Source organism: Globicephala melas, chromosome 9 (assembly GCF_963455315.2).
Source record: "Globicephala melas chromosome 9, mGloMel1.2, whole genome shotgun sequence".
Lineage (NCBI taxonomy): Eukaryota > Metazoa > Chordata > Mammalia > Artiodactyla > Delphinidae > Globicephala > Globicephala melas.
This window is the reverse complement of record NC_083322.1, coordinates 90,456,052-90,481,466: the sequence shown is the minus strand read 5'-3', so window position 1 is coordinate 90,481,466 and position 25,415 is coordinate 90,456,052. Positions and strand designations below refer to the sequence as shown.

General features: G+C 36.8%; 1 protein-coding gene and 1 non-coding gene across 6 annotated transcripts in view; one reads left to right on the top strand and one right to left on the bottom strand.

Moving 5' to 3' along the window:
* PNPLA8 (patatin like phospholipase domain containing 8) overlaps nt 1-25,415 on the top strand; it is a 134,597-nt gene that overhangs the window by 104,600 nt on the left and 4,582 nt on the right. For all 5 annotated transcript variants that reach the window (XM_030871147.3, XM_030871146.2, XM_030871148.2 and 2 more), the window contains 4 exons: nt 204-375; nt 10,909-10,966; nt 13,262-13,456; nt 21,687-21,882. In XM_030871147.3, coding sequence (XP_030727007.1) covers nt 204-375; nt 10,909-10,966; nt 13,262-13,456; nt 21,687-21,882 — 621 coding nt within the window. The remainder of the gene's footprint in view (nt 1-203; nt 376-10,908; nt 10,967-13,261; nt 13,457-21,686; nt 21,883-25,415) is intronic.
* On the bottom strand, nt 1,104-1,233 carry LOC115861031 (small nucleolar RNA SNORA11). The gene has a single exon (XR_004042657.1). It is a non-coding gene; the product is annotated as a small nucleolar RNA SNORA11 (small nucleolar RNA).

Below are 25,415 nucleotides of genomic sequence, written 5' to 3'. Positions count from 1 at the left end.
TAAAAACATGTAAATTTTAGTTACTGTTATCATCCTTATTTTATAGATGAAAAAAATTGGGGCTCTGGGAGGTTAAGTAGTTTGTCTCAGGTGACACAGTTAAAAAGTATCAAAGCTAGAATTTTAACCAAGTCTGTGACTCAGGAGATCTTATAAGTACTATAATGGCAGGGCTGATAAAAACTAAGGATTCTTTCTTTCAGGTGCTATATTAGCATTCATGTTGGGATTGTTTCATATGCCTCTGGATGAATGTGAGGAACTTTATCGAAAACTGGGATCAGATGTGTTTTCACAAAATGTCATTGTTGGAACAGTCAAAATGAGTTGGAGCCATGCATTTTATGACAGTCAAACATGGGAAAACATTCTTAAGTAAGTTGTACTTACTCTTTTTTTATTTTTTTGAGATTAATTTGTGCTTTTATTTGCCAGTATAACTACAGTAGCCTGCAAATTTTTTTAATCTAAAAAGTAGATTTTACATCACAGTCCAACAAGCACACATATAATATGTATACATATATAAAAATAAAACTTTTGCCGAAAGTGTCTACCCCGAGTGTTAATTCCAAGACTTTTTTTTTTAACCAAGGCTGAACTGCACTGACACATCACAATCACCAAAGTCCCTAGTTCATCTTAGGGTTCACTTTATAAAATGAATAGGGTTGCACGTTCTATGGCTTTGGACAAAAGTATGTCCAAAGTATGGTATGACATAAGTATGTCATACCATATGAGTATGATGACATAAAATCATTATAATGTCATACAAAGTATTTTCACTGCGCATAAAGACTTCTGTACTATATGTATTCATCTCCCCTCTCCCCCCAAACTCCTGGCAACCATTGATCTTTTTATTGTCTCCATTGTTTTGCCTTTTCCAGAATGACATATAGTTGGAATCTGTTTTTCTTTTTTCCTTGAAGAGAGGGTTTCAAAGCCTTTATACCTATAAGACCACTCATGGGTCACACACACATGGACCAGACAGGCTCTAGGTGGCAAACTCCCCCACTGAATACTGTGGCTTTCCTTCCAGTACTGAGCCCTGTCCCACTGGTCCTGCCCAGCAGCCACGTGAAGTGCATGGGGACACGTGTTGGGTATTTGTTCATAGGAAGGCTACAAGTTTTGTGCCCTTTGTCACAATGAACCCAGATTCCTGTCGGGTGTGTTGTAAACAAAGAAGCCATTTCTTCATACCCCCTGCTCTGAGCACAGCCCATGTACTTACTCTTTTTTAAAATGTCTTGATTTATATTTGAACAATGCAGAAAAATATAAAGAAGAATACTAAATTATTGATCTCACTAATTAAAGATAACTACTGTTTTGGTGAATTGTATTCTTTTCACTATTTTCTTGGGTTCACATGTTTGAGATTTGCGTGTAAAAGTTGCAATTGTCTTTTAAAAAATTGAGACCATATTGTATATAGGACATGTTTGCACCTGTTGTTTTTCCTTAACATACGTTTGGCCCTAGGTATCCGTGAGGGATTGGTGCCAGGACCTCCGAGAGTACCAAAATCCACAGGTGCTTGAGGGCCTTATTTAAAATGATGTAGTAGTATTAGTCTTTCTCAAGTCATTAACAAATATTCTTCTAAAAGATTTACTAATTTTTAAACATTTTCTTCCAAAATATTACAAAGCTGTTATACTCACTTTCTAAAAATATAAGCATAAAATAGAAACTTAAAATCACCCACAATCTTGTTTAGAGCTGTAGACTTTGCAGTATGTTTTCTTCTAATTTTTTTTCCTAGACTATGTACATTTTCATATATGTTTCATATGGTGGAAATTATATTGTAGTTATAATTTTCTACCTTTTCCCCTTTTTCAACTTTATGAAAATTTCTTGACAAATTTTTAAAAGACTGCACTGCATTCTGCAGTGCCATATTTTCTTAATCGCTTATATTTGGGACATTTATGTTATTCCTGGTTTTTTGTGATCCTGAACAATGCTATGGTAGGAAAATTTACATTTCTGCCCACACTTCAGAATGTATCAGTAGGTCAGTTTATAAGAAACATAATTATTAGGTCAATGTTGATGGCTTTTAAAAATAATCATTATATAGGAAATAGAGAATATATAAATAAAACAGTGAAAATAGCTTATAATCCTACGAAGAACAAAAGCACTATTAACATGGTGTTGTATGTTTTCTGGAATTTCTTGGAGATAAATAAGTATATGTGTATGTGAGGTTGTGAATGTGAGTTTGTATTCATCCCCTTCACAAAATTGGGATAATGCACGTGTAGTTTTGTATCTTGCATTTTCACTTAGCATTTTATTGTGATTGGTTTCCTATGTTTTTAAATATTTTTTGAGATAATTTTTTTTAAATTTCTTTGGTTGCACCAGGTCTTGGTTGTGGCAGGCGGGCTCCTTAGTTGTGGCAGGCAGGCTCCTTAATTGCAGCTCTCTGGCTCCTTTACTCACAGCACGTGGGCTCCTTAGTTGCAGCAGGTGGGCTCCTTAGTTGTGGCATGCAAACTCTTAGTTGCAGCATGCATGTGGGATCTAGTTCCCTGACCAGGGATCAAACCTGGGCCCCCTGCATTGGGAGCACAGAGTCGTAACCCCTGCACCACGAGGGAAGTCCCTTGAGACGTGTTTTAATGGTTGTTTGCTATCCATTTTATGGATGTACTGTTTTTTATTTAACAAATTCCCTAGTGGGAAAAGAGGATATTTCAGATATTTTTCCCATTCAAAGTAAAGTTTATGGATATTTTACATCTCTACTTAAGTCTCTGGTTATATATTTAAGGTAAACTTCTTGAGTGAAATTTTGGGTCAGAAAGTATACATGTTTTAAGAAATTATTTTTTAGATAGATAGATAGATGTATATACCTGAATTGTTCTTCCACACAGTTGTCCCAGCTGACCCACCAACATCAGTTTGTGTTTCCATTTCATGAAATACTTATGAACACCAAACATTTTAATTTTTAGAACTTTTTCAGTTTGAGAGATTTTAAAACTGGTGTTTACAGTTTGCATCACTTTGGTTATTGATGAGTTTAAACATTTTTTGTTTTTTTATTTATTTCCTTTTTGTGTGTGAATTTCAAGAGCATAATATTTGCTCATTTTCCTACCAGGGCATTGCTCACTATATTAGAAATGTATTAACCGTTTGTTGATATATTGAAAACGTGCTTTTTAGTTAAAAACATTTTTTTAATGTGGAGGAGTTTGAAGTCTTCATTTGTCAGATCTTTTCCTTTAATTTTGAACTTTGCTTTAATATTTAGAAAGTCTTTTCTACCTTGAAATCAGGTAAATCTTTATATTATTTTCTAGTCCTAAGGCCTAATTAAGTTTTTTTTTTTGGGTCATGATTAAGTCTCATGATTCTGTGGTTCGACTGCACATTTCTTCTGGTCTTGTATAAACTCACTCACGGTTACTGGCAGCCAGCAGGCAGCTCAGCTGAGATGGCTGGGACAGCTGGTCTCTCTTGTCCTGGGCTTCATCCCATCATGGTGGTCTCAGAGTTCCAGTTAGGGCCAGCCTCAGTGCATGAAGACTTAACCAAGCCTCAGTTTAGTGGCATATTTGCTGATGTCCCATTGACCAAAGCCACTCAAACCCAGGGTCTGTGTCGAAAGGGACTGTATACAAGGGTATGGAAATCAGCAAGTGTAATTCAGTGGGGGCCTTGTTGTTATGCTTTAGCATGCCCACTCCCTGGCCTTTATTGTCATTTTTTTTCTTTCATTGTTTATTGAGAACATTTTTATATTTTTTCCTGTGGTAATGATTTTGTGTTATTATAGGGATGCTGGTTTTTTTGATGATTATAGTAGCTTTATTCTTTTTTTCTTTGAATTTTATTTTATTTTTTTTAGACAGCAGGTTCTTATTAGTCATCCATTTTATACACATCAGTGTATACATGTCAATTCCAATCACCCAATTGATCACACCACCACCACCACCCGCCCTGCCACTTTCCCCCCTTGGTGTCCATACATTTGTTCTCTACATCTGTGTCTCAATTTCAGCCCTGCAGACCAGTTCATCTGTACCATTTTTCTAGGTTCCACATATATGCGTTAATATACAATATTTGTTTTACTCTTTATGACTTACTTCATTCTGTATGACAGTCTCTGTGTCTATCCATGTCTCTACAAATGACCAGACTTCATTCCTTTTTATGGCTGAGTAATATTCCATTGTATATATATGTACCACATCTTCTTTATCCATTCGTCTGTCAATGGGCATTTAGGTTGCTTCCGTGTCCTGGCTATTGTAAATAGTGCTGCAGTGAACATTCGGGTGCATGTGCCTTTTTGAATTATGGTTTTCTCTGGGTTTATGCCCACTAATGGGATTGCTGGGTCATATGGTAATTCTATTTTTAGTTTTTCAAGGAACGTCCATACTGTTCTCCATAGTGGCTGTATCAATTTACATTCCCCAAAACAGTGCAAGAGGGTTCCCTTTTCTCCAGACCCTCTCCAGCATTTTCTTTTTATAGATTTTCTGATGATGCCCATTTCTAACTGGTGTGAGGTGATATCTCATTGTAGTTTTGATTTGCATTTCTCTAATAATTAGTGATGTTGAGCAGCTTTTCATGTGCTTCTTGGATATCTGTATGTCTTCTTTGGTGAAATGTCTATTTAGGTCTTCTGCCCATTTTTGGATTGGGTTGTTTGTTTCTTTAATATTGAGCTGCATGAGCTGTTTATATATTTTGGAGATTAATCCTTTGTCCATTGATTTGTTCGCAAATATTTTCTCCCATTCTGAGGGTTGTCTTTTCATTTTGTTTGCAGTTTCCTTTGCTGTGCAAAGGCTTTGAAGTTTCATTAGGTCCCGTTTGTTTATTTTTGTTTTTATTTCCATTACTCTAGGAGGTGGATCATAAAAGATCCTGCTGTGATTTATGTCAGAGAGTGTTCTGCCTATGTTTTCCTCTAAGAGTTTTATAGTGTCCAGTCTTACATTTAAGTCTCTAATCCATTTTGAGTTTATTTTTGTGTGTGGCGTTAGGGAGTGTTCTAATTTCATTCTTTTACAGCTGTCCAGTTTTCCTAGCACCGCTTATTAAAGAGACTGTCTTTTCTCCATTGTATATCCTTGCCTCCTTTGTCATAGATTAGTTGACCATAGGTGCGTGGGTTTATCTCTGGGCTTTCTATCCCGTTCCAGTTATCTGCATTTCTGTTTTTGTGCCAGTACAATATTGATCACTGTAGCTTTGTAGTATAGTCTGAAGTCAGGGAGTCTCATTCCTTCAGCTCCGTTTTTTCCCCTCAAGACCGCTTTGTGTATTCATGGTCTTTTGTGTCTCCATACACATTTTAAGATTTTTCGTTCTAGTTCTGTAAAAAAATGCCATTGGTAGTTTGATAGGGATTGCATTGAATCTGTAGATTGCTTTGGGTAGTATAGTCATTTTCACAATATTGATTATTCCAATCCAAGAACATGGTATATCTCTCCATCTGTTTGTATCATCTTTAATTTGTTTCATCAGTGTCTTATAGTTTTCTGCATACAGGTCTTTTGTCTCCCTAGGTAGGTTTATTCCTAGGTATTTTATTCTTTTTTTTGCAATGGTAAATGGGAGTGTTTCCTCAATTTCTCTTTCAGACTTTTTGTGATTAGTGTATAGGAATGCAGGAGATTTCTGTGCATTAATTTTGTATCCTGCAACGTTACCAAATTCATTGATTAGCTCTAGTAGTTTTCTGGTGGCATCTTTAGGATTCTTTATGTATAGTATCATGTCATCTGCAAACAGTGACAGTGTTACTTCTTTTCCAATTTGTATTCCTTTTGTTTCTTTTTCTTCTCTGATTGCTGTGGCTAGGACTTCCAAAACAATGTTGAATAATAGTGGCGAGAGTGGACATCCTTGTCTTGTTCGTGATCTTAGAGGAAATGCTTTCAGTTTTTCACCATTGAGAATGATGTTTGCTGTGGGTTTGTTGTTGATGGCCTTTATTATGTTGAGGTAGGTTCCCTAATGCCCATTTTCTGGAGAGTTTTTATTGTAAACGGGTGTTGAATTTTGTCAGAAGCTTTTTCTGCATCTGTTGCGATGATCATTTGGTTTTTATTCTTCAGTTTGTTAATATGGTGTATCACATTGATTGATTTGCGTATATTGAAGAATCCTTGCATTCCTGGGATAAATCCCAATTGATCATGGTTTATGATCCTTTTAATGTGTTGTTGGATTCTGTTTGCTAGTATTTTGTTCAGGATTTTTGCATCTATATTCATCAGTGATACTGGTCTGTAATTTCCATTTTTTTGTAGTATCTTTGTCTGTTTTGGTATCAGGGTGATGGTGACTGCAGAATGAGTTTGGCAGTGTTCCCTCCACTGCAATTTTTTGGAATAGTTTGAGAAGGATGGGTGTTAGTTCTTCTCTAAATGTTTGATAGAATTCACCTGTGAAGCCATCTGGTCCTGGACTTTTGTTTGTTGGAAGATTTTTAATCACAGTTTCAATTTCATTACTTGTCATTGCTCTTAATATTTTCTGTTTTTTCCTGATTCAGTATTGGAAGGTTATACCTTTCTAAGAATTTGTCCATTTCTTCCAGGTTGTCCATTTTATTGGCATAGAGTTGTTTGTAGAAGTCTCTTAGGATGCTTTGTATTTCTGCGGTGTCTGTTGTAACTTCCCCTTTTTCATTTTATTGATTTGAGTCCTCTCCCTCTTTTTCTTGATGAGTCTGGCTAATGGTTTATCAATTTTGTTTATCTTCTCAAAGAACCAGCTTTTAGTTTTATTGACCTTTGCTATTGTTTTGTTTCTATTTCATTTATTTCTGCTCTGATCTTTATGATATCTTTCCTTCTGCTAACTTTGGGTTTTGTTTGTTCTTCTTTCTCTAGTTCCTTTAGGTATAAGGTTAGATTGTTTATTTGAGATTTTTCTTGTTTCTTGAGGTAGTCTTGTATTGCTCTAAACTTCCCACTTAGAAGTGCTTTTGCTGCATTCCATAGGTTTTGGATTGTCGTGTGTTCGTTGTAATTTGTCTCTAGGTGTTTTTTGATTTCCTCTTTGCTTTCTTCAGTGATCTCTTGGTTATTTAGTAACGTATTGTTTACCCTCCATGTGTTTGTGTTTTTAACTATTTTTCCCCTGTAATTGATTTCTAATCTCATAGTGTTGTGGTCAGAAAAGATACTTGATATGATTTCAGTTTTCTTACATTTACTGAGGCTTGATTTGTGACCCAAGATGTGATCTGTCCTGGAGATTGTTCCATGTGCACTTGAGAAGAAAGTGTAATCTGCGGTTTTTGGATGGAATGGCGTGTAAATATCCATTAAATCTATCTGGTCTATTGTGTCATTTAAAGCTTCTGTTCCCTTATTTATTTTCATTTTGGATGATCTGTCCATTGGTGTAACTGAGGTGTTAAAGTCCCCCACTATTATTGTGTTGCTGTCGATTTCCTCTTTTATAGCCATTAGCAGTTGCCTTATGTATTGAAGTGCTCCTATGTTGGCTGCATATATATTTATAATTGTTATATCTTCTTCTTGGATTGATCCCTTGATCATTATGTAGTGTCCTTCCTTGTCTCTTGTAACATTCTTTATTTTAAAGTCTATTTTATCTGATATGAGTATTGCTACTCCAATTTCTTTTCATTTGCATTTGCATGGAATATCTTTTTCTATCCCCTCACTTTCAGTCTGTATGTGTCCCTAGGTCTGAAGTGGGTCTCTTGTAGACAGCATGTAGATGGGTCTTGTTTTTGTATCCATTCAGCAAGCCTGTGTCTTTTGGTTGGAGCATTTAATCCATTCACGTTTAAGGTAATTATTGATATGTATGTTCCTATTACTGTTTTCTTAATTGTTTTGAGTTTGTTTTTGTAGGTCCTTTTCTTCTCTTGTGTTTCCCACTTAGAGAAGTTCCTTTAGCATTTGTTGTAGAGCTGGTTTGTTGGTGCTGAATTTTCTTAACCTTTGCTTGTCTGTAAAGCTTTTGATTTCTGCACTGAATCTGAATGAGACCCTTGCCGGCTAGAGTAATCTTGGTTGTAGGTTCTTCTCTTTCATCACTTTAAATATATCATGCCACTCCCTTCTGGCTTGTAGAGTTTCTGCTGAGAAATCAGCTGTTAACCTTATGGGAGTTCTCTTGTGTGTTCTTTGTCGTTTTTCCCTTGCTGCTTTTAGTAATTTTTCTTTGTCCTTAGTTTTTGCCAATTTGATTACTATGTGTGTTTCAGCATGTTTCTCCTTGGGCTTATCCTGTATGGGACTCTCTGTGCTTCCTGGACTTTGGTGGCTCTTTCCTTTCCCATGTTAGGGAAGTTGTCAACTATAATCTCTTCAAATATTTTCTCTGGTCCTTTCTCTCTCTCTTCTCCTTCTGGGACCCTTTTAATGCGAATGTTGTTGCGTTTCATGTTGTCCCAGAGGTCTCTTAGGCTGTCTTCATTTCTTTTCATTCTTTTTCTTTATTTTGTTCTGCAGCAGTAAATTCCACGATTCTGTCTTTCAGGTCACTTCTCCATTCTTCTGCCTTAGTTATTCTGCTATTGATTCCCTCTAGTGTATTTTTCATTTCAGTTATTGTATTGTTCATCTCTGTTTGTTTGTTCTTTAATTCTTCTAGATCTTTGTTAAACATTTCTTGCATCTTCTCAGTCTTTGCCTCCATTCTTTTTCTGAGGTCCTGGATCATCTTCACTATCATTATTCTGAATTCTTTTTCTGGAAGGTTGCCTATTTCCACTTCATTTAGTTGCTTTTCTGGGGTTTTATCTTGTTCCTTCATGTGGTACATAGCCCTCTGGCTTTTCATCTTGTCTATCTTTCTGTGAATGTGATTTTTGTTCCACAGGCTGCAGGACTGTAGTTCTTGCTTCCGCTGTCTGCTCTCTGGTGGATGAGGCTTTCTAAGAGGCTTGTGCATGTTTTGTGATGGGAGAGACTGATGGTGGGTGGAGCTGGCTGTTGCTCTGGTGGGCAGAGCTCAGTAAAACTGTAATCCGCTTGTCTCATGATGGGTGGGGCTGGGTTCCCTCCCTATTGGTTGTTTGGCCTGGGGCGACCCAACACTGGAGCCTGTCCAGGCTCTTTGGTGGGGCTAATGGCGGACTCTGGGAGGGCTCACTCCAAGGAGTACTTCCCAGAACTTCTGCTGCCAGTGTCCTTGTCCCCACGGTGAGCCACAGCCAGCCCCCGCCTCTGCAGGAGACCCTCCAACACTAGCAGGTAGGTCTGGTTCAGTCTCCGCTGGGGTCACTGCTCCTTCCCCTGGTTCCTGATGAGCACACTACTTTGTGTGTGCCTTCCAAGAGTGGAGTCTCTGTTTCCCCCAGTCCTGTCGAAGTCCTGCAGTCAAATCCTGCTAGCCTTCAAAGTCTGATTGTCTAGGAATTCCTCCTCCCATTGCTGGACCCCCTGGTTGGGAAACCTGACGTGGGGCTCAGAACCTTCACTCCAGTAGGTGGACTTCTGTGGTATAAGTGTTCTCCAGTCTGTGAGTCACCCACCCAGCGGTTATGGGATTTGATTTTACTGTGATTGTGCCCCTCCTACCGTCTCATTGTAGCTTCTCCTTTGTCTTTGGATGTGGGGTATCTTTTTTGGTGAGTTCCAGCATCTTCCTGATGAGGCTTGTTCAGCAGTTACTTGTGATTCCGGTGCTCTCACAAGAGGGAGTAGGGATGCTATTTTTAATTATAGCATCAGTAGAATCTGGGAATATCGAGAATTTTTTTTTTTATTTTGACATCTCTCTAAAGTGACCAATTAATGTTTGTGATTTTCTCTTCCCATTTATATTCATAACAATTCACTAAAGCATTTTAGCTTTTTGTAAAATCAAGGTTTAAACAAAAAATAAATGTGAACTTTGCTTTAAGTGTGAAAGCAGCATGCTTCTAGTATCTCTGTCCCAATTTTACAGCAAAAATTCTATGAAAAGATAAAGTGAAAAGACCCTTAGGAGAATAAAATTGCGCTGATCTTCATTCCAAGGAAACACACAGATCAGGTTGGGAAAGACAAAGATCTTGTCTGTTTTAGAAAGCATTTTACATTGTATTTATAAAAGATAATAATGGGTAGATTACTACCTAATTTGTAACTATGTGAAATTCAGTAATATTCTATTTGTGAAACATGAGTGTCACTTGAAAAAATGTCATTAGAAAAATGTTTTTCCTTACTGAGTCAGGTTGGTCAAAAAACATAGTCTTTGTATTCAGTACAGGGGGAAAATACATAATTTTTAAGTCTGGAACAAGTCTGCACTGAAATAAAATTACCTTATAATGGAGTTGTGAAAATTGCTACCCACGGACAATTTCTGTTATGTTGCAGTAATTCAAATGTCAACTCAGATGATTTAAAAAGCATTTTTGGGGGGTGGCATAGGCTCTATATTGCTAAAGCAGGTTTGAAGTCTGAGTATCCTGATCTGGTTTTTAGACTGTTCTGCAACTAGTCTGCCATACTTCTGCAGGCTTATCTCAACACAGCTCCTTTGTCCTATCAGGAGGACCCTGAAAACATCAAGTTGTTCTGCCTCTGTGCCTTTACTCTGGACATGTCCTGGTTTTTAATGTGTTTTCTTGCCATGGTTGGTGTCCTTCTTAAGCTACACCTCTGTGCATCTTTTCCAGATACTGCAGCCTGTATTGATTGCCCCCCTCAGAATTGTACCTACTTGCAGTTTGAATCAGAGGTTAATGGATAACTATATATTGTTTTATGTGCATTAGTTGGATTATAAGCTTCCTAGAGGAGATTCTTATACTACTTTTATGTCCTGCATGGTTTTGACAAGGCATGAGCCAACAGTAATTGCATAGTGTATGTTCACTGATGTTGGGAAATAAAATTGATATACTTTAATTCTTCTCCTTTAATAAAGGGATAGAATGGGATCTTCACTAATGATTGAAACAGCAAGAAACCCCATGTGCCCTAAGGTAAGTTTAGAGTCTCCTAAACATAACACGTAATTGGAATTGAAGGTCAGGTGAACGGATTTATTATGAAGGAAGCTCTTTTAATAGATTATATTGATTCCTTATATATTGGCTCATTCTGTGAAGGTACAGAATGTGATCATTGGACCTTTTCTATATCAAGTAAAAGTATAACGAAAGTTTAAGAACATGGAAGACTGGGACTAAAGATAAAGAATTATTTTATTATAGGGTTAATCAAATCTAGGTATTTAAGGAAAATTGTGGCATTTCCTCCCAGGTTTTTTTAAAGAAACTTTATGTGCCTCTTAGATAAATATTAAATTAATATACAAATGGAATCCCAGTTTTTTAAATGTTAATGTCACTAGAATCAGTCTCAGTTCGGCTTCTCCTTTTATTTACTTTGTTTGAAACCCAGTGATCTGAGTATTGCTTGAGTTTTGTGTTCTTTAATAAAATTCATTATTTGATTAAGGAATAAGGGTTTATGTACGCAGAAATCCCATGCAGGTTGTGTTTATTCTTGAATGACAAGCTGTAACCAGAAAAAATCAAATACATCTCCCTCTATTGCTCTTTCACTCTTGCTTACACATATTTTTATTCATTCTTTAGATATTAATTATGTTACCCCATGTGCCAGCATAATGCTAGGGACTTTGGATACGTTAGTGAGTGAACGCAGACATGGAGTTTACAGTCCAGTGGGGCAAAGTAAGCATTAATCAAATGATCACACAAATGAGATACAGTTTTCCCAAAATAAGTGCTATGGAGCACAAAAACAGTTCTCTGAAAGCATATATTTAGAGACGTGAGGGAGACTGCTCTAAGGAAGTGGGCTTTGCGGTCTCAGTGTGAAGGCTGATGAGTGTTCCTGGCAAAGGGAACCGTGTGTACAGAAGGATCCATGGAGAAATGCAGGCCCTGAAAGAGTTCTTGAAGGCTGGAGCCTAAGGATCCTAGGGCAGCGTGTGCAGTGAGGCTGGAGGGGTAGCTCCGTCAGACCACGCGAGGCCATGATAATGAAATGCACTAGCTCATTGGAGAGGACCCTAAGATACACACTACACCTCTTGTTTATTCTCTTGTATCTTCAGGGCTTCTTGTTTATTTGTTCTTAAATTGTGAGAATTGCCAACTTAAAAAAAAAGAATAGAGTGGGTGTGGGGGAACTGCAGAAATCTCAAAAAATACTTCACTCGTGATAAATGAGGCAGCCATTGACACGTTTCTTAATCGAGCCTGCCTGTATACCAATTAATGGAAAGACCCTCTGGATTTTAGTGTAGGGCCAGCTCTTGTCCACAGTGGCCTAGAGACACACTTGGGTCACTCACACGAACTTGGAATGTGACTTTTGGTTTATAAAATAGCAAAGCACACAGGCCCCTGACGGCTTGGCATGGAGACCTAACAATTTAGCCCTCACCATTACCTTTCAGCCTCTTAAGTTTATATTGCAGATCATTAGGATACATCACATTTTACATAAATTCAGCTGACACTGAGAAAATCTGAGACCCTGGGTGACAAACATTGGTTTTTTTTCAATAAAAAATTGTCCAGCGGGCTTCCCTGGTGGCGCAGTGGTTGAAAGTCCGCCTGCCGATGCAGGGGACACGGGTTCGTGCCCCGGTCTGGGAAGATTCCACATGCCACGGAGCGGCTGGGCCCGTGAGTCATGGCCGCTGAGCCTGTGCGTCCGGAGCCTGTGCTCCGCAACGGGAGAGGCCACAACAGTGAGAGGCCCGCGAACCGCAAAAAAAAAAAAAAAATTGTCCAGCTACCGCTTATTAACTACAATCAGAAAGCCTTGAGAGTTTGTTTAGTGTCAGAGTTTCAGTTACTAAAGTCATAATGCTTTCAAAGAGCACAGAAACAATGACTAATTTATAAATGATATGAAAATAGTATACTTATTCATCTTTAAGTAGTTTTTATTCATTGCTACTACTGCAGTATCAATTATTATATAAAGGTCTGCAAATTTATGCTTTCTTCAGTGTCTTTTTCAATAACTATTCAAATCATGTAGTCAAAAAATATCTTTTATTATTGTTCTCTTATAATGCATTTCTCAAAATTGTCTCAGCCCGTGTATCTATTTTCCTGTAAAGAAATACCTATTTGAAAGGATCTGCTTCCCTTTGATTAATATTATAGTTATGTTATACATTTATCTTGATGGGTGGAGTTGTAGATTGTTCATACTACTAAATAATATTTAATTTTTACAGTTCCCAAATATTGCTGCTTACAGTGCGTATTGTTCACTTTTTAATTTACTAGGTAGCTGCAGTAAGTACCATAGTGAACAGAGGGATAACGCCAAAAGCCTTTGTGTTCAGAAACTATGGACATTTTCCTGGAGTCAACTCTCACTATTTGGGAGGCTGTCAGTATAAAATGTGGCAGGCCATTAGAGCCTCATCTGCTGCTCCCGGCTACTTTGCAGAGTATGTGTTGGGAAATGATCTTCATCAGGTAAGTTGACTAATTGTGGTTTATCTTCTAAAACTTTACATAATTAAAAAGAGTCAGCGCTTATTAAATGTCACCTGAACTTACAGAGGGATCAACCAAGGAGACTTTCCTCGTGTCTCCACGTGGCAAAAGATGTGCGTGCGGTACAAGATAGTTGTACTTCTTGTTTGCTTTTCTTAAATTAACTTAACAAGCCTTCTGGCTTGAGAGCATATTTTAGGAAAGATTTATTTGTATCTTCTGTAATGTGATTCATGGCCAGTTATGACAATTTTAATATGATAGGAAAATGAAGTAGTATGTATGCTTGGCTTTCCAAATGTAATAAAAATTAAAAGTGAAACACAGTCACTGAAAATGCAGAATGCCGTCTGTTTGACAGTTTTGGTGGACGTAGTTGGAAGGAGATGATGTAATAAAATAATAATAGTAAACACTCATTAGGTTAGCTAGGTGCCAGACACCTATGTAGTCCTTTGTGTGCATCTCCTCATACAATCCTCACTGCTTATGAGGCAGATAGAGTGATTTCCATTTTGCAGATGAGAAATTGGAGTCTTAAGAAAAGCTAAGTAACTGGACTAGGGTTGCAGCTGTTAAGTGACAGAGTTAGGATGCTATCTATAATTACACTGTTTTAAAATTTATGGCTAAATGATCTATTAAGTTGAACATTATTTCTATGATGTTGAATGATGTATACTTTCTCTGACATAGACTCATTTATTTATCATAAATTTTTTCTTTGTCAAGTTTTTCCACTATTTTTGGAAATCTGAACTCATAACTTATACTGATAAAAGTCAACAGAGCTTTTGAGCTGATACTTCCAAAATATATGTTTTTAACATATGCTTAATTTTTTATATGCTATCCCACTGCATTCTCCTTTGACGGAGTCAATAACCTTAACTCTCCTCTCCACTCACTGGTATGCACTTGGTATTCACATATATGTTGAGAAGAAAACATATTTTGCCAAGGATTTTTAGATGTTCAAAAGCTCACAGATCTGCTATATAAACTACATTATCAACTATATAATTTTAATTTACATGTGTCAATATTATAATAACTAAAATGTGGTTATCAGTTTTATTTTCTCCTATAATTTTATGTAACAGCTTAGATATATTTTTAAATGTTATCCCATTTTCAGCTATCCCATTTTCTTTCTGTCTTACCAGAAGTAATGTCATAATCTTAGTAGTTAGGAGATGAAAATGGGTTCCTTTCATCTTTGGAGTCAATGCAGACTATTTCCCACTTGGTCAGATCAGTCATTGCAGAGTTATGTAAGGCACTTCCCCTTCCTGCCTTTGTCTGCTTTATCCCACCCCCTCAGGGCAGAAAGTGCTAGCTGTAGAGTTTCTTTCTGACGTAGATTTCAGGACTTATTGGTCAAAATTAAAATTTTATTTTAATATGTATCTTGCTGTTTGTAACAACAGTTTCTCCATATTCCATAGTATTTTCACCATGTCATAAATGGAGAAATAACAGTGTATTTGGGAATATAATAGTTTAGGTTTGTAACTTACGACTTTAAGATGGTTGTCATGCTACAAAATTGCAGTTACGCCAAATACTAGTGAAAGTCTCAATTAAGTTACTGCATTTCAGGACCATATGTTCCCAGACTCCCAAAGAAGTTATCTCATTTGCTCATTATTCTTTATCTAAGAGGAAGTAGTTCTAAGGTTTAATTCAGTCCTGTAGAATACAAATAACAAACCAGAGTAATTCAGTGGTTCTTCTTCCATTTCAGATAAGCTAATGATATTCCTTTCCATGCATAGCAATTTTTATTTTGATGACTATAATCTTTGAACTTAGGCTGATCTACAGATTAAAATAACTTCTTACATAAATTTTATTTAAAGCATATAACTATACACGGAAATATACTCAGTATTTTGTAATAACCTATAAGGGAAGAGAATCTGAAGGAGAATATATATATATAAAAAACTGAATGGCTGTGCTGTATACCTGAAACTAACATGATATTGTAAATGAACTATACTTCAATTTAAAAAAATTAAAAAGTGTGGACTTCCCTGGTGATCCAGTGGTTAAGACTCCATGCTTCCACTGCAGCAGGTGCAGGTTCGATCCCTGGTCAGGGAACTAAGATCCCACATGTTGTGTGGTACAGCCAAAAGTAAAAATAAATAAATTAAAATAAAATAAGTAAAAAATTAAAAAATAATGCATGTCACCACATATACAGAGAATATACGTTCATGTAAATCAGTGACTTGATTCCAAAAAGACTGGCACATCTAACTTAAGAATATTCAGAAGGAAGCTGGAGTCTAAGCAAACCTTATTTAAGCAAATATTTTTCTTATTGCGTGTCCTTTTCAGGATACTTGAGGAAGAGGGATATTTTTCTCCTCTAAAGACACCATGAAAGGTTGATTAGAGTATTCTAAGGTGTGAATGATCTTAATTGCTTAAACAAAACATTCAAGCAAAGTTCCTTTCCAACCCTTCAAAAGTTGCCAAGAAGTTTAAAACTAAAATATGCTACTTATTACAATCCTCTTATCCTTAGTTCTTAGAATAATTATATTCAGTATTTCCAGTCTCATTTTTAAAATCCTTTTTAACTGTCATGTCTGACATACGTTTTAATGAAAGTTCGTATCCTTTTTCAGGTAAAGTATAAATTATACATTTATCAGGTAAAGTATAAATTATACATTTATATTCTGTTTGAACAGTTATTGAAAGCACTGCTATAAGTAATTAAGAGGTATGAGTCAGTAGATGGGTAGATTTCATTTGTCTTTGTAAAGAGAAGAGTGTTATTACAGTATTACAAGGCTTATTAGATGTCCTAGGAAATTATAAAGTAGGAAGAATTCTTTTTGAGTAGCTTCCAATGTATTATTTCTCTACCCCATCCAAGTAGCATCATATTTATCAAATAATACTTTTTACACAACATTATCCCTTCTCTCTTTTTAACAGCTTTATTGAAGTAAAATTGATAAAAAAAAAAAAACTACACATATTTGATATATACAATCTGATGAGTTTGGTCATATGCATATCCCTTCTCTCTTATCTTTTTCCATCTCAACCTCCAAAATTAAATCATTTATTCACTGTCTTTGGAGAAAGATCCTGATAAATTAGCTTGCGCTGAAGGTTTTGATGGCAGATTCTAATATATTATTTCTTTTAGACTTTATTTACATTTTAAAAGGTTACGTTCAGAACTCAGCATACATTAACATAAAATGAATTATGATATTTCATATAAACTTTCCAGGTAAAGAGTGTTTTTAGCAGAAAGAGCCTGCCTAGCATTTTCTGTGCTAAATTATGCCTGTGCCAGGCCACAACTAATAATTTTCATTATAACTGGACAAAAATGTAGTGAGTGCTTACTCAGTGCCAGGCCCTGTGTTAACCATAAAAAATATGAAGGTTTTTAATCATTGCTAGCATATTGTTTGTGTTTCCTGGATCTTACCATCAAATAGCTCAGACCAGGAGAATATAAACAGAGTTACAGAATGAGATGATAAATTCAATAATAAAAATATGTACAGGGTTAAGAAGTAGTGTAAAAGATGTGATTTATTTTGTCAGGATTGGCTCTACAAAGAAGTCTTCTTCTGAGTTTATGTATAAAGAGTGAATAGTTGATTAGGATAGAAATAGGATGGGGAGGGGAGGTTGGGGAGTCATTGCTTAATGGTTGCAGATTCTGTTTGTGGTGATAAAAACGTTTTGGAAATAGTGGTGATAATTGTAAAACATTCTGAACGTTATTAATGCCACTGACTTGTAACCTTAAAAAAGGTTAAAAGGACCAATTTTATATATATTTTAACATAATAAAAAACAAATTTTTTAAAAACCCTATAGGGATTTCCCCGGTGGTTTAGTGGTTAAGATTTGGTGCTTTCATTGCCGTGGTCCAGGTTCAGTCCCTGGTTGGGGAAGGGACTGCGCAGCGTGGCCACAAAAAAAAGAGTTTCTTAAAAAATAAAATTAAAATATTAAACCCTAAAAAATAAGATGAGATGATCAAGAGGCATTCGTGTTGCCCAGTGGTTATTTTCTGGTATAAATTCTGATTTATGATTTGAAATAATTAAATATACATTAAAAGCAATAAAAAGTATCTAAATATTAGGCTATTAAGTACATGCATGATGTACTGCAGTTAAAATACAATCGTGTGTGTAGTTCTAAAAGATAAGCATCAATTTATTTAATAAGTATTTTTCAAGTCTGTTTTACCTCAGCACCTAGCATGAGCAGTGGCTGACAAACACCAAGTACACAGTAACTAACTGTGAGTATGAATACTGTAATGAATGGAAAGGCTTCAGGAGATCCCGTAGACATAACGTTAGCCTAAGGACTTGCTGACAGCAGAGGCGTCTGACCAGAGTAGGCTAACTAAACAGAGCTTAAGGAATGGTGTGCCTCACCACTGGACTAAAGTGAGTGCCAAAAATGTGAACTTCTGTACTGTTTTTGATGGAAAGCAAGTAAAGTTTAAGGAACAGGGATTTAATTTGAAGCATGGCTATTAAATCTATTGAAAACTTGGCAACTTTTGATGTGGGATTAATTTTACTATTATCAATTCTTGGTAAACCTTGTTTGCCCCTTCTTTTCTCCCCTTTTTGTCTTCTCTAATCCTTCTTTATAGCTTTTATAATAATGAAGAAGTGTTTCATGTAAAATACCTAGATGAGAGAAAAACAAATACCTTATGCTAACATATATATATAATATGGAATCTAAAAAAAAAAGGGTTCTGAAGAACCTAGGGGCAGGACAGGAATAATGATGCAGACGTAGAGAATGGACTTGAGGACATGGGGAGGGAGAAGGGTAAGCTGGGATGAAGTGAGAGAGTGGCATGGATGTATATACACTACCGAATGTAAAATAGATAGCTAGTGGGAAGCAGCCGCATAGCACAGGGAGAGCAGCTCGGTGCTTTGTGACAACCTAGAGGGGTGGGATAGGGAGGGTGGGGGGAGACACAAGAGGGAGGAGATATGGGGATATATGTATATGTATATGTATACGTATAGCTGATTCACTTTGTTATAAAGCAGAAACTAACACACCATTGTAAAGCAGTTACACTCCAATGAAGATGTTAAAAATAAATAAAATAATAGAAAATACCCAGATGAAGTTACACAGAGTATAAGTATAGAATTTAAGTTAAAAATAATATAACAAATAACTTTTTTGCTAAATTAGAAATGAAATATGGGATGGGTATCATTCATATTAATTGAGAACAAAGGTAATAGTTGAAAGGATTAAATTAAAATTTGTACTCGGGAAAGCCTTTAGGAAATAACTTATTACTATCCACATTTAATGAGTCCAAGTAGATTTTTGCAGTTGAATAATACAAATGCCTAGCCAATTCATGACTTTCAACAGATATATAGATAGCTAAATTTAAAAATAGTTCCCTTCAACTGCTGAATGGATAAACAAACTGTGATACATCTGAATAATGAAATATTCCTCAGCAGTAAAAAGGAATGAATTACTGACATACACAATGACACGGATGGATCTCACAAAGCATTATTCTAGGTGAAAGAACCCAGACCCCAAAACCACATACTGCATGATTCCGTTTATTTTGATAACAAGAGCTAATGTGTGATCTTGGAGAGTAGATAAAAGAATATTTTTTGAAGATTGAAGATAAGATTGAGAACTGAGAGTCCAAGGTGTTACAAAGATGTGAAGTCACATGGGGTAGTAAAAAGAATTTCCACCCCTTTCTACATGGGATAGATAGAAAGTCTGTGAGCCAGGTGCTGACTTAATTAGTTGACTGGGGAGGTTGCTAGGTGACAACAGTGATGCGGAAGTGGTGGCTTGGCTCAATAGCAGAGCCTTTAAAGAGCATGAATTTCCCAAGTGGATTAGGACTAATAATGGTCTGGAAGGGATGCTAAAACAAGTAAGACATCATCCCTCCTCCTAGCCACTGAGATATGAAAGAATCAACACCTCCTGGGAAATAATGTCAGGGAAGAGCTGTGTTTCTGCTAAGTCAAAGAAGAGAGGGGCTTCCCTGGTGGCGCAGTGGTTGGGAGTCCGCCTGCCGATGCAGGGGATGCGGGTTCGTGCCCCGGTTCGGGAGGATCCCACATGCCGCGGAGCGGCTGGGCCCGTGGGCCATGGCCGCTAGCCTGCACATCCAGAGCCTGTGCTCCACAGCAGGAGAGGCCACAGCAAGTGAGAGGCCTGTGTACCGCAAAAAAAAAGAAGAAGAGAGCACTTTCAGAAGTAGGTGAGACTACGTTGGGAGTTCTAACAATTCCACAGAGCACAGTGAAAGGGTTTGGGATGCAGGGAAGGAGTATTGGACTGTGTCGGTGGCCAGGAAGCTCAGAGAATTAAATGCCATTACAGTAACAAGGCACGTGGAGTTTCAAATGACATGTGAATTTAGTTCCTACTTGTTCTTTGAGGCAAGCGGGTGATCGGTTCCAGCAGATATAGTCTCAGTTCATCTGCTGTCAAACTCAGCACACACAAGGATAGTGGTCCCCAAAACTATAGTCACTACATGCTTTTTGGCCTCTTTGAATTACTATAATAAAGGTGTCTTCATTTAAAATATGTACTGCATTACTGCATGACAATTTTAGGTTGTATTTCTCTTCCCATTCTTGCAGAAAGCATGTTTTTTCAAAATTCTTTTTTAATGTACTGGTACAGAATTCAGCATTGTCTTATCTTCCAGTAGAAATGGATTGTTTTCTACTAAGTATGTTAGGATTATTTCAGTTAGGTTCTTGCGGGAATAATGACTCTTGGACCATGTTTTGAAGAATAAGTGGGAGCTGAGCAAAGAAGGGGGCTGGGGAAGGAGAATTTTGAGTTGACAGCATGTGCAGAGCCCTGAAGGCAAGAGAATGTGACTCCTTCTGAAAACTGCAAGTAATTCATGAATGGCCAGACCGTAGGATTACAAGATATTGAATTTCATGTAGCTTCAAAATACAAGTCTAGAATTAGTAGGTACAGGTTACAGGGAGGGAGATTTGGGCTTATTAGAAGGAATAATTTCTAACAGTTTATAGCTTTTCAAAATTGAATGGATATACTAATACCAAGTGAGGTTTATCCCAGGAATGTGAGACTAGTTAATATACTTTTTTTTTGAAATTTTTTTAAATTGAAGTATAGTTGATTTACAATGTCTTGTTAGTTTCAGGTATACAGCAAAGTGATTCAGTTATACATTTTTATATAAATCTATTCTTTTTCAGATTCTTTTCCCATATAGGTTATTACAGAATACTGAGTACAGTTCCTTGTGCTATACAGTACGTTCTTGTTGTTTATCTATTTTATATATAGTGGTGTGTATATGTTAATTCCAACCTCCTAATTTGTTCTTCCCCCCTCCCCTTTCCTCTTTGGTAACTGTAAGTTTGTTTTCTATGTCTGTGGGTCTATTTCTGTTTTGTCAATAAGTTCATTTGTATCTTTTTTTTTTTAAGATTCCACATATAAGCAATATCATATGATATTTGTCTTTGGTTACATACTTTTATTCTGCTACATTCTTAGAGCACTCTATCAGCATATTTTACCCTTCCTGCCCTGTGGAGTCTTCGAAATCAATGCTTATTTTGAAGCATTGATAAATGCTTAGAACTATAAAGTTGCCTTTTTTGTTTAGGTTATATCTGCAGTAAATGAATTTGGTACTTTGAAATTGTATTGTTAATAAAATTTCAACTTAAATTAATAAATTTGGTTATATTAGACTTGTGAAAGAACTGGTCTTGTTTGTTTGGTAGAACCACAATTCTTTTGTTAGATTTTATACAGAATCTATATTAACCACTAAACAAGGATAAAAATCTTAAAAAACTAATTCAGTTCATTTCAGTAGTTTTGAGCAAAATATACAGAGCAATCCAAGAAGAAGTTCAGAGAATTTTGTAACAGGAAAGGAAAGTTTAGTAAAGCCAGTGAGGCCAGTGAGTTTTCACATGACTTCTTTTGCACCTGTAGTATATAAAATAAATTCACTTGAAAGGAATCTCTTGTTTTTAAATAATTTGTTCAGTTTATTACATAGTTCAGCTTTCCTGGTGAGTAAATTTCAAACTGTCGAAAATATAATTTGTTTTCATATTTGTAAAAGAGAATTTCACTTTGAAGAGTTCTGTCCTGTATTTGCTTGACTTATGTTTTGCAGGATGGAGGTTTGCTCCTGAATAACCCTTCAGCGTTAGCAATACACGAGTGTAAATGTCTTTGGCCAGACGTCCCATTAGAGTGCATAGTATCCTTGGGCACTGGACGTTATGAGAGTGACGTGAGAAACACCGCGACACACACGAGCCTGAAAACCAAACTGTCTAACGTTATCAACAGTGCTACAGACACAGAAGGTTAGTCTGTTTATTTGCTGCCTTAACGTACTTCTAGAATTCGGTTTCTGATAGAATATGCCGATGCTCACTGCAAAGAGTATGTTGTTATGTCTCTGTCGTAGGCTTAGGAAGCACATGGGAGCAGGTGTTTGTCGTTTCTCTTTCTCGTCACTCATTTCTTCCCAGTAACCCTGCAGTAGTGATTTCTCCGTGTGGGAGCTAGAGCTACCTTGGCCTCCTTACAGCTGGAGAAGTAGCTGAAGCAGGAATAGCACAAAGGCTTGGTTGGAGACTCTTAAGAATCAGGGAAAAGGAAAGGTGTCAGGTTGGTTTAGATAAACACATGGTAACAGGGAGAGAATCAGAGTACTTATGGAATTTCGATTATTTAGTAATGTGGCGGCAAACTGGAATAAGTCCATACTTCCACTCTGGCTGCCTCTGTAATCTAGTCTTCATATAAAGGCCCAAGTGGTCCTTTTAAAATCTAAATTAAATCACATCTTTACCCGGCTCAAAACCATCTACGCTTCCCATCACAGAACAAAATCCAAAAGCCTCATTCACTGAAATTCACCAGGCCCTGGAAGGACCTGGCCTTTGAATGCGTCTTCCCCCTCTCTCAGGACGTGTCTCCTGTATAAAGTGTGTCCAGCTACACCATAACTCTTGCTGTTTCTCAGACTTGCTAGGAAGGCTCCTGCCTCAGGGAATTGTTGTCTTCTCTTTGTAAGGCCTTCCCCCAGATACATGCTTGATTCCCACCCTCACTTCATTCAGGTCTCTGTTGAGGTATCACTTCCCCAGAGAGCCTTTTCTGATCACTTTCTAAACCCGTCACCATCTCACTCACTGTAACCCCTTATCCTGCTTCTTTCTTTCTTTTTTTTCCTTCTTAGAGCATTTATCTCATTATGGATGTATTGGTTTAGCCAAAAAGTTCATTCGGGTTTTCCAGTAAGGCGGTACGAAAAACCCGAACAAACTTTTTGGCCAACCCAATATATTACACGTTTGCTTGTTGAATTGCTTATGGTGTCTGTAGCCCACCAGGATGTAAGCAGGAACTTCTCCTGTTCACTGTGTGGACTGCAGTGCCTGGCACATAGTAGGCAGTCAGTACTTGTTGACTTTCTAGTTTGGGCCTTGAGGTCTAGATCTCCTTATTTTACTATATTATTTTTCAGTCCTATGTGAAATCTGTTATTAAATTTGTAAAAGTTATTGTTCACAGTTAACAGCCCCTTGCTTCTGAATCTCATTCTTTCTATATTGTCATGTTAGTGACTGAGTCATTAGCCTACATGACGCTCTTAAACTCCCCACTAAGGATGTTTATCTATTAAATGATAACCCAAGAAAAGGTGACATTCTGGATTTTTCACTATCTGAAATTTTGTCAAATCAATAAAATATTCTTACTGTAAGCAGTCTTAGAAAAAAATAGCTTTGATCACCCAGTCTCATAATACTTACATGTATACCTTGTGCAAACCATGTGATGGGCTCATTTGAAATTTTCAGGAAATATGAAATGCTGCTTTCATTCACTTGCATTCTAGTTAATGAAGAATTAAGAGTGAAACATGTGTAATTGCTGATACTAGATGGTTATCGATGTGTAGAAACAACAGTGTCATTTGGTTCAGTCTAATATATTATCAGTTGCCGAATAAATGGTGAATAGATGTAGATGGTTAAGCCTATGAGAAAACTAAACTAGACTGCTGTAGACAATTTACAAGAAGCAAATTAGACTCGATATGGGTCTTAAAAGATAGTTAGGGTCTGGACATTTGAAAAGAGGATTCAGACTTCAACTTCTGGCCATGATGGAATAATAGGAGCCATATATTTCCTCCTACCTTAAATCATTAGAAAACTGTACAGAGCAATGGTTTTCAGACGTTAGATGACAGATGGCAAGGCCACTGATTCCTGAGAGAAGGAAAATAAATGAAGTGATCGCATGATTGCCCAGCTTGTTTCTAGGTGATAGCATGAGGAGTGGGGAACTCAAGCAGGACAGTCCCAGGCTCTCAGAAAACAGAGTTTGGGATGTACAGAGGCCAAGGAAATTAGAATTTGTGGGCAAAATACTACAGAGAAGGCAGCTTCATAGAGAGAGAGCTCTAGAGCTGTGCAGAGGAGTCCCCTTGAGTACTGATCTGTGTTGTGTGCAAGCATGTGAGGAAACTACCCAAGGCAGATTACCCCAGAAAGGATTAAATAGAACAACGCTTGGGGCTCACACGGGACCAGGCAGCTCAGATTTCCATCACCTAAATTAGAAAGACCTTGTAATGTGTGGGATGTGCAGTAGAGTCCTCAGAAGGGTATGGTCTCAGTAGTGACATCAGATTAGTTCTAGACTGAAGGCTGCTCTGGGTCCACCCTAACACAGCTTCAAAGCAGTTCTCAAAAAGATCAAATTGAGTTCCAGTTAACAGCATCCACTGTTGGAATAAAAGCCAGCAATATTTAAAGGAATGCAACAAATTCCAGCACACAAAAATATAAGATTCACAATGTTTGGCATGCAATTAAAAAATTACCAGGCATACAGAGAAGCATGAAAAGATACATTTAACCAGGAGAAAATCCGATCAGTGAGAACAGACCTAGATATGAAACATATGAGAGAATTGACAGACAGAGGATGTTACAATAGCTATTCTAAGTATACGCCATGTTCAGTGAGATAGAGGAAGATTTGAACATGATGAGGAGAGAAATGGATGATATAGAAAGGACCCAAATCAAATCTGTAGAAGTGAAAAATGTAATGTGTGAAATGAAAAATACAGTTGATAAGATTAACAGCAATTCTGTACAAAAACATGGAGAAAAGAGAAGAATAAATACCAGCTCATTTCCTAAAGCCAGCATTACCCTGACACCTAAACCTGGCAAAAACATTATTAAAAATATTAAAATACCAATCAATATTCCCTATTAATACATATGCAGAAGTCCTTAAAATATACTAATAAATTGAATTCAGCAGTATATAAAAAGGAGAATACAGCATAATCCAATAGGGTACATCTCAGGAGTATGGGTTTGGCTTAACATTCCAAAAAATCAATATAATTCACTGTATGAACAGACAAAAAGAAGGAAAAATTTATGATAATCTCAACAGATGCAGAAAGGGCATTTAGTAAAGTTCATCAACTATTCATGAGAAAAACTTTCAGCAGATTAGGAACAGGAGGGAACTTCCTCAGTCTGATAAAGGACCTCTATGAAAAAGCTAGAGGTGGCATCGTGTTTAGTGGTGAAAGACCAAATCCTTTCTACTTAAGATGAGGAGCAGAGTAAGATGTTTCTCCTCGCTTCCAGCTAGTGTTGTACTGGAGGTCCTTTTCTGTGCAGTAAGACAATAAAAGGAAATAAAAGGCATATAGATTAGAAATGAAAAGTAAATATTTACAGACAACCTAGTCGTCTATGCTGACAATTCTAAGGAATCTATAAAAATCTACTAGAACTAATAAGTGAGTTTAGCAAAGTTGAAGAATATAAGGTCAGTAAAAATCAATTGTATT